The following is a 10,042-nucleotide window of genomic DNA, read 5'->3' as shown; positions in this document are numbered from 1 at the left end:
GAACCTAGAGAAGAGCCCCCTAAGCAAGCTGGTCCTGGGGCTCTGTTCATAAACACAAATAGACCCCACAGAGCCCCAGGACAGCAACACAATTAGACCCAACCAAATCATGAGAAAACAAAAAGATAATTACTTGACACATTGGAAAGAATTAACAAAAAAACTGAGCAAACTAGAATGCTATTTGGCCCTAAACAGAGAGTACACAGTGGCAGAATACCTGACCACTGTGACTGGTCCCGTGTGGCTCAGTTGGTAGAGCATGGTGTTTGAAACACCAGGGTTGTGGGTTCGATTCCCATGGGGGACCAGTACCAAAAAGAAAAAAAAAATGTATGCATTCACTACTGTAAGTTGCTCTGGATAAGAGTGTCTGCTAAATGACTAAAATGTAAATGTAAAAAATGAACCAAAATTAAAGAACGTTTTGACTATATACAGACTCAGTGAGCATAGCCTTGCTATTGAGAAAGGCCACCGTAAGCAGACCTGGCTCTCAAGATAAGACAGGCTATGTGGACTCTGCCCACAAAATGAGGTGGAAACTGAGCTGCACTTCCTAACCTCCTGCCAAATGTATGACCATATTAGAGACACAGATTACACAGACCCACAAAGAATTTGAAAAAAACAATCAAATTTGGATAAACTCCCATATCTATTGGATGAAATACCACAGTGTGCCATCACAACAGCAATGTTTGTGACCTGTTGCCATAAGAAAAGGCCAACCAGTGGAAAACAAAAACCACTGTAAATACAAATGCTTATTTATTTTCCCTTTTGTACTTAAACAATTTGAATATCATTACAACACTGTATATATACATAATATGACATTTGAAATGTCTTTATTCTTTTGGAACTTCTGTGAGTGTAATGTTTACTGTACATTTTTTGTGTTTCTTTCACCTTTGTTTATTATCTATTTCACTTGCTTTGGCAATGTTAACATATGTTTTCCATGCCAATTAAGCCCTTAAATTGAATTGAATTGAAAGAGAGAGAGAGACAGAGAGAGAGAGAGAGAGAGAGAGAGAGAGAGAGAAAGAGAGAGAGAGAGAGAGAGAGAGAGAGAGAGAGAGAGAGAGAAGATAGAGAGAGAGAGAGAGAGAGAGAGAGAAAGAAAGAGAGAGAGAGAGAAAGATAGAAAGATAGAGAGAGCGAGAAAGAGAGAGAGAGAGAGAGAGAGAGAGAGAGAGAAGACCACGGTGTACAGTACAGGATCCAGGGCTGCCATATCTCAAGACTGATCTAGGGCTCGAATCAATCCGTACCGCTGAAGATCCGCATTGTAGCGTGATTGACATGTAGAGGTCATTTCCGATTGAGCCGACATATGCGATGTTTACCATGAATGCAGTCTCCGCAAATGCCGGAACATTGCCGTTAAATGTAAATCGCGCTAGAACGCAGACCTTCAGCGCTACGGTTTGAATCGATTCTCTAATGGTGTTCTGCTGTAGTCACTCGCTGCAGTCAATGACACACTGGCTGTTGAGCTGAATCTCTTTGTCTGCTAACATCGGGTGTGTGTGTCCACTCACAGTACCTCCCAGTATCATAGCATGTATGATGTTTTTCTTGAACAGGGCCAGATATACTCTCTGTTTAAGACTGAGAGCTACATGTATATATAGTAAGAGGATATTAAGCAGAGCCGAGGGTGAACATTTTGAACCACAGAGGAACAGGACAGCCGGACAAAGTTGGAGTGGAGTTTGTCATTCTTTTCTTTTCAGTGTGAGGTGGACTGAAGCAGCTACATCTTTGCCCCTCTCTGTCACCGTCCACCATCTGTCGTCCTGGCGGTCCTGTCGCTGCTGGCGGTCTGCTGGTGTGGCCGGCTGGCGCTGCCCAGGTAAGGCTGCCCACCGTGGTCAGGGGACCTGGAGACTCCTGGACCCTCTCTACCCCTATGGTGGCAGAGCAGGGTGAGGCGGGCACGAGGTTAGCAGCCTGACCCTGTGTGTCTCATCTTGTCTGCCGCACGTCCACCCAGGAAGGAGCAGATGGCCAAAGAGACCATCACCCACACATGCACATGCAGAGATGCACACAGACACACACACACTATAGTCATTCAAGACTGCACACACACAGACACACACACACACACACACACACACATTATAGTCATTCAAGACTGCACACACACAGACACAGACACATACACTATAGTCATTCAAGACTGCACACACACAGACACACACACACATTATAGTCATTCAAGACTGCACACACACAGACACAGACACACACACTATAGTCATTCCCGACTGCACACACACACACACACACACACACACACACACACACACAATAGTCATTCAAGACTGCAAACACACAGACACACACACACACACACTATAGTCATTCAAGACTGCACACACACAGACACACACACACACTATAGTCATTCAAGACTGCACACACACAGACACACAAACAGAACATATACAGTGCACACATGATTAGGAACCCAATAACATGACCTTGCTTCTCCCTTTAATGAAAGCAGTGGAATCTGTTAATTTCAGTGATATTGTACTACAGCTTCCATTTTCACCATGCTTGCACACTCACCTTCCATGTCTGTGGGTGGGATGGGGGAATGAATGAATGGCACTTCACTATTGGTATAGTGTGTGACAGACACACGCACACAAGGACACATGCGCGCGCACGCACACGCACACGCACACGCACACACACACACACACACACACACACACACACACACACACACACACACACACACACACACACTGAATATGTCTTCATATAATAAACACCTGTTTGTTGGTTTTATTCTCTTATCTGTTGTCGCTTCCTTCTCTCATTGGGCTGGTTTGTGTCTCATGCTAACAGCAAGCAGAGCATTCCTTCGTTTACCCGTTTACCTCATTAGATGTGCACCAATTAGCCAATTAGAACTCTGGAGCAGGCGCTCCGGTGGTTTTAATTAAAATCTAAGTGCAAAAAAACTCTCTTTAAAAAACAACAGTGTTTCCTTTGGTCTTGGCTGTGCAGGCAGAGGCAACACAATAACAACCACTTAATGAATCCTACTTAGGCTCAAGCTAATTTAGAAACAAGAATAATTTAAGCAGCTAGCAGAGAGAAGAAAATATGAATAAACAGACACTGCAATGATATTAAAAAGAAGCCATATACATTTGTGTTTATTGTGTGATATTTACATATTTACAGTATGATACAATTCTATGTGGTTATGTTCCACACTGAACTCAGATTGCACGGCTGTAGGTTAGTGAGGCCACAGTGGCAGGTTGCCATGGTGTTTACACTCAAATATAGGTACAGTAGACATATTTGGCTTCATAAACGATGTTCTAACAAGGTGAACAATGCACTATACAGAGTGTCACAACTGAGAGACACAGTAGAGACAGCACACCGTTCTGTTGTTGAGCAATATAACTATGGCTTCTTATCTGTAAGCAAAGGCTTTAATGGCTTGTCCATGACTTCCAGTGAGATGATGGTTATTTCAGCCACAAAAGACTGAAAATAAGTCTGTATGTGGCTGTCTGGTGGAGTAGACTGAAACATCTCCTCTCTATTTTACAATATAACAGAGTATATACTGTATATCCTATCCTGGTATGAAGATACAGTGCTGGGTTTCAACCACTTCACCGAGACAAGGACAGGGAGAGAATACAGAGAAGCAGAGAAAGAGAGAAACAGAGAAAGAGAGTTAGATATAGAGGGCAAGATGGAGCAAGGGCATAGTAAGAGGGAGAGAGAGAAATGAACAGATTGTTGGATGTAGTGGGTGTGCTAGGTGAGGAAAGATAGTGTAGAGATCAGATCATTGATACCCTTGAGGCTTTATTCTGTTCTCTCTGGTTAGAGGATAAAGACACACACAGGGAAGGAAGAAGCCCTGCTAGTGTAAACCCCTTAACGTCGCAGTTCACCTCTCGCGGAAAAGGTGGGGGAGTAGATTACTAGATCCCATGCTTAGAAAGGCTGTTCATATCTCTCTGTGTTAGTAGATTACTAGATCCCATGCTTCAAAAACCTGGTTGCAACCGGAAATGTTCTCTCTGTTATGTCTATGGTGGGGCTATCACTTTAAAGGCAACTCCCAAAGCATCTCATAATGAATTCAAACAACCCCCAGTCCACACTGTCATAGGAAGAGGCCATAAGTAAAGCATGGTTGAAGGTGGAGGAGAGACATGCAGAGAAAGAGGTGAGGGCAAAGATGTGCTTATGCTGCTGCCATCTGGTGGTAGCTAACATGCACTGCAGTTAGAAAACAGAGCAGGGGTGGATGGGGACACTTCACAATGCAACCTGTACACACACTATCATATTCCATCAAAACAATTCAAAAATAAAAATACATCTCTTATACACATTTCATCATATCAAGACATTATCCAGATGGCTTGCACATTAAAACAAATAAAACAAATAGTTAAGCTGGAATTTGAGCTGCCTTCACTTCAAAAAAGCATATTGCCATTGTGGTGGGAAACAGTTCAAATAAGCACAGGAGAGTCACAGGAGAGGACAGTCTTTCACTCCACTGATTCCTTATTACAGTTCAAACACTACTTTCCATTGAGACATACAGTATGGTAAAACACTACATTTCCCAGCATTCCAAGGACCAGATTCACATCATAATCCATGTTGTGCCTCAATGACCAGCATCAACACACCAAAGAACCACAGGAAGACAGCAGAGTTGTATTCATTAGTGCACACCATAGCAAAACAATTGAAAACGAATATGAGCGTTTATTATTGTTCAGGTAGTCCCTTTCCTGTTTAAGTCTGCTTGCTCCCATTTGGTGCCTAGTGAATACGACCCAGAAGACAGGGACATTGCTGAGGCATTGAATACCTCCCATTTATAGTTACAACCCTGATGATTTCATACGTTTTGTTGCCCAATATAATCTTTATAATAATATATACATCACGTATGTATGGATATTGAATGGGTGAACTGAAGACGGTTATGGCTGTGCCGTGTGTGCGTGCCCGCGTGTGTGTTTGTGCATGTGTGTTTGTCTAACAGCTCTCCTCCCAGACGCCACCACCTGAACTATGACCTCACAGAACTGTAATTAACACATTGTGGCATACCATAAACCTGTCAATCAAAGGCAGAGGGTTCAGACTACGGCATACAGATCCTGGTGCAATTGCATTGGGACTAAAAAGCCGTATGAATGAAAACACTGATCACTGGTGTGAGCTGTGATTTGGCTAACATCACCTCCCATTTTCTTCTGTACTGACTATTACACTGCATTGTCTGTGGTGACTTTTACATTATTACACGGCCTGATCCGCCTGCCTGAGTGTGTTTTTGAGTGTGTTTTGATGTGAAGTCATTATTCCCTCAAATGTCGTAAATCCCTCTCATTAGAGGATTATGAAGGAAGGAAAGCACTGCCTGGAACTTCTACTGGAAACCCCCTTCCGGGGAGAAAGGAGGGGGGAGTGGAGAGAGAAAAGAGAGATGAGGAAAAGGAGAAGGAGAAAGGGAGAAAAAAAGCGGGGTTAAAATAAGAGAACGAGAGAGGGAGAAAGAGAGAGAGAAAGAGAGAGGGAGAAAGAGAGAGAAAGAAAGAAAGAGAGAGGGAGAAAGAGAGAGAGACAAAGAGAGAGGGAGAAAGAGAGAGAAATAGAGAGAGACAAAGAGAGGGAGAAAGAGAGAGAGAGAGACAAAGAGAGAGGGAGAAAGAGAGAGAAATAGAGAGAGACAAAGAGAGGGAGAAAGAGAGAGAGAGAGACAAAGAGAGAGGGAGAAAGAGAGAGGGAGAAAGAGAGAGGGAGAAAGAGACGAAGAAAGAAAGAGACAGAAGACAGAGGGCTGGAGGCCCCATCAGTAGGGATAACAGGAGACAGTGTTTACAGGCCAATCAGAGTATTCCCTTTTGTTTTCTGTCAGAAGGAAGAGAAAGAGCGGAGAGAGAAGAGAGAGCGGGGGCCTCTTGCGTCCGTCGTAGGGTAGCATCACATCACTAGCTTGTTCCCTGACAAACCAGCCAGGTCCCTATAAGATCAACACACAGCGACAGCCCCTAACCCAGCCTGCTGTACAGCTGGAGAGATGAGAACATGATGGGTGGCGATGATATCCCCCAACATCCCTCTCTCTCATCTTTTGTGTGTGTGGCAGGTTGGTATTTACTGGGATGACTCATGTACTAGAGGCAGCTGTGCAGGGTGGTCACTAGCTGCCACAGCCACAAAGTCATAAAATCCCTAATCCCTAATCTTAACCCTAACCTTAATCACACTGCTAACCTTGTGCCTAAACCTAAATTAAGACCAAAAACCTCATATTTGTTACGATATAAACAATTTTGACTTTGTGGCTGGACCAGCTAACAAATATCGCTCAGCTCTGCCTCCAGGACTAGATTCATCTCAATAAACGTCAACCTGTGCGTGTGTCGTGTTCAGTGGCAGAGATTGTAATCTGTGAGGATGGGTGTGGGAAGTGTTTCATGACAGCATTAGGGTTACGTAGCTTGCTCAAGGTCACATTGACAGATTTTTAGCCTTATCGGCTTGGGGACTCGAACTAGCGACCTTTCAGCGCTCAAACCACAAGGCTACCTGCCGCCCTGTGTGTGCGTGTGTGTGTTTGTGTGTGTGTCTCTTCTCTCTCTCTCTCTCTATTTTCTCTTTCACTTTTCCAAATCCTTAGACAATCTTAGCTATATTCTGGGTGGTGTGGACAGATGGGTAAATGGATGGATGGATAGCTGGATGGGCGGCATTTAAATATTTCAGCGACAACTTGCGGTAGCAGTATTGACAGAGGGAGAGAGGTGGATGGGAAGGAGAGAGGGAGAGAGGAAGAGAGGGAGGGACGGAAGGAGAGAGCTGGGTTCTGGCAAAGGTCCTTCCCCTGCTGACAACAAAGCTGTTGAAGTGGTGGAGCAGAGCAGAGTGAACCAGTCACTAGTCTGTTGCAGAGAGAACCAGTCAATAGTCTGTTGCAGAGAGAACCAGTCACTAGTGTGTTGCAGAGAGAACCAGTCACTAGTGTGTTGCAGAGAGAACCAGTCAATAGTCTGTTGCAGAGAGAACCAGTCACTAGTCTGTTGCAGAGAGAACCAGTCAATAGTCTGTTGCAGAGAGAACCAGTCACTAGTCTGTTGCAGAGAGAACCAGTCACTAGTCTGTTGCAGAGAGAACCAGTCAATAGTCTGTTGCAGAGAGAACCAGTCACTAGTCTGTTGCAGAGAGAACCAGTCACTAGTCTGTTGCAGAGAGAACCAGTCACTAGTGTGTTGCAGAGAGAACCAGTCAATAGTCTGTTGCAGAGAGAACCAGTCACTAGTCTGTTGCAGAGAGAACCAGTCAATAGTCTGTTGCAGAGAGAACCAGTCACTAGTCTGTTGCAGAGAGAACCAGTCACTAGTCTGTTGCAGAGAGAACCAGTCACTAGTCTGTTGCAGAGAGAACCAGTCACTAGTCTGTTGCAGAGAGAACCAGTCACTAGTTCATCGAGAAACCCCTCTTTTCCCAAAGGTCTCTGGGACGTCGCTGACTTAACAGCCAATAGGAGGGCTGGAATCCCAGATAAGGAAGTCCCATCTCAGCAAGCTGTCAGATCAACCATAGAGGGTCCAGTACTAAACCAAACAGTATTTTCTTTATCACTCCTCTCCTTCTTCCACATAGGTAGATGGAAACCAGCCCACCTGCGATAAAAAGAAGAACAATTTTTGTTAAAAATATAGCGGTACTGTGTGTGTATGTGGACTGTTGTTACACCCCCCCCCCCCCCCAATAACCTTCAAGACGACACCTGAGTGGCTTATGATGGTGATACTTTTAAATAGGCATCTGGCAGAGTGATTAGCCTATTAACCAGTTAGCTTTTCAGCCAGTTAAAAAGCTAACCAGTTAGCTGAAACGAGTTAGCATGTTAGCTTATTGTCTGTGAAGGCTACAGCTGTGCAGGGATAATAGCATCCAGCAGCAGTCCTTCACCAGCCTACTTCCTCGTATTATCTGATTCACTAGAGAGAGAGAAGCTCTATTCCCACAACCACAATGGCATTTAGAGTATTGCGATACTAGCTAGCACCAATCCATCTATTCCACTCTGAAGAGGGGCAGCAGTGCAGTGCTCTGCTATTGAACTCTGTTTAGTGATCACTAGAGCAAAGTCAACAGACAGACACCAGGGCTCAATAACAGGGAACAGATCTCAGTCTACACAGCAGCTCGAACAAACACACTCACACACAGTATTTGTTTTCATTTCAATTTGGTTGAGTTGTCAACTTATGTGAATTCAATGTGAAATCAATAAATACATTTTACTATGTCATCAGAAGTTGGGTAAAAAAGTGCCCTTTTTGAAAATCAAATACATTTTCCACATTGATTCAACGTCATCAAGCAGATTCTTTTGGGCTGAAATGATTCAACCATTTTTTCCCCAGTGGGGAGGTACTCACATACATACTTCTTCGACCAATTGTCAAAGTTGGATATATACACACACATAACTGCACACTCACACAAAAACATACATACATAACGCATTTGAATAGGACCTGTTCATAGGCAATATCAAACAGGGATACAGAGACCTAACCATGAAAGAAGCATTTATACCATGTTGGTATGTATATATGGTATGTACTGTATGTTTGTGTGTTTATGTGCTTGTTTTGTACGTGACTCTCTCTCCCCACCTCCCCACAGGGATAACAGATAGGTGATTGGATGGAGAGATTGATTGACGTCTGGAGGGACCACTCACCCTGCCGCTGACCTCTCCCCTCCACCAGCCATTGGCTCCTGACTTGGTGTAGATCTTCACTACGTCTCCCTCCTGTAGAGACAGCTCTCTGGTGTCCCTGGAGCTGAAGTCATAGCGGGCTATCGCCACACCCATCACCTTAGGGGTGAACACTGTGGAGAGAGAGAAGAGAGGGAGAGAAAGAGAGAGAAGGGGAAGAGAGAGAGAGAGAGAGAGAGAGAGAGAGAGAGAGAGAGAGAGAGAGAGAGAAAAAAGCAAATAAAGGAGAAAAAGGAAAGAGAATTTAAGAGAAAAGATAACGAGAGGGAGGATTAATTATACACTTCAAAATAAGAAGTCAGCTTCTACATAAGACCAACTCCTATTTCTCTCTCACACTGAGATGGATGTTATCCTCTCTTTCACCCCAGACAGACACAGTCTAGAGAGAGATGTGGAGGCGTGCATAATCGCATCACTCTCTTCTCTCTCTCCCCCCATTTCCCCCTGTCTTAGCCCAGCCCCATTTAAATAAATGATATGTGCAAAGCCAGGTCCAAATGAAGTGTCTGTTTTGATTGTGGGCTTGATTGTGTCAACAGCGTAATCCACACTCATACGGGTGGCTGGGTTAATCATAAACCAGAGCGTTGGAAGGGAGGAGCACTAAAAGGTTCCTCCAACCTGTCTCTACTTGGATGCTACGTTATCTTTAACAGACCATAGACTGCATACACACAAAAACAGCCTGTTGCTCTCCAGTGATGTCTTCATTCATTTTGTATGTGTATTGTACAGTACGGTGCTGTGATTAGACCATAGCTTTGTTTTATTATGATGCTTCAACACATCCCATCTGAAATACAGCCAGGAGAGACAGACAGAGAGAGAGAGAGAGAGACAGAGAGAGGGGGAGAGAGCGAGAGAGAGAGAGAGAGAGAGAGAGAGAAAGGCAGGCTGGCTGGCTGGCTGGCTGCTGTGGGCATGTGTGTGTGTGGGTGTGTGTGTGTGTCTGCTGCTGCTGATGTGAAATACCTTGGCTTGTGAAGACACGGTAGAGACCAGTCTGTCTGTCTGTCTGTCTGCATGAGCTGCAGTCATGCAGACAGTAAGATAACAATGGGAAAAGACAGATATGGAACTGGAGCTGGTTAGCTCTGCAGGGTACATGGCAGGTTTGGACTGTAATACTACTGCTGCTGTGGGAAAATGCTTCACTGGCCTGACAGCTTAAATAGGGCATTTTGATTGGTCTGCAGAGGTGTCATTCAGGGTCACTGG

At 44.4% G+C, this 10,042-nt stretch overlaps 1 protein-coding gene and 1 non-coding gene across 2 annotated transcripts in view; one reads left to right on the top strand and one right to left on the bottom strand.

Moving 5' to 3' along the window:
- Positions 1-235: 235 nt before the first annotated feature.
- Positions 236-311, top strand: trnas-uga (transfer RNA serine (anticodon UGA)). The gene has a single exon. It is a non-coding gene; the product is annotated as a tRNA-Ser (tRNA).
- Positions 312-3,158: 2,847 nt separating this feature from the next.
- vav3a (vav guanine nucleotide exchange factor 3a) overlaps positions 3,159-10,042 on the bottom strand; it is a 121,189-nt gene continuing 114,305 nt past the window's right edge. The window contains exons 26-27 of the mRNA XM_014157310.3: positions 8,783-8,934; positions 3,159-7,709 (exon numbers count right to left, since the gene is read on the bottom strand). Coding sequence (XP_014012785.2) covers positions 7,665-7,709; positions 8,783-8,934 — 197 coding nt within the window. The 3' untranslated portion in view covers positions 3,159-7,664. The remainder of the gene's footprint in view (positions 7,710-8,782; positions 8,935-10,042) is intronic.

Source organism: Salmo salar, chromosome 19 (assembly GCF_965601325.2).
Source record: "Salmo salar chromosome 19, fSalSal1, whole genome shotgun sequence".
Taxonomy (NCBI): Eukaryota; Metazoa; Chordata; class Actinopteri; order Salmoniformes; family Salmonidae; genus Salmo; species Salmo salar.
Note: the sequence above shows the minus strand (reverse complement) of the source record. Positions and strands in the feature narration are given on the sequence as shown.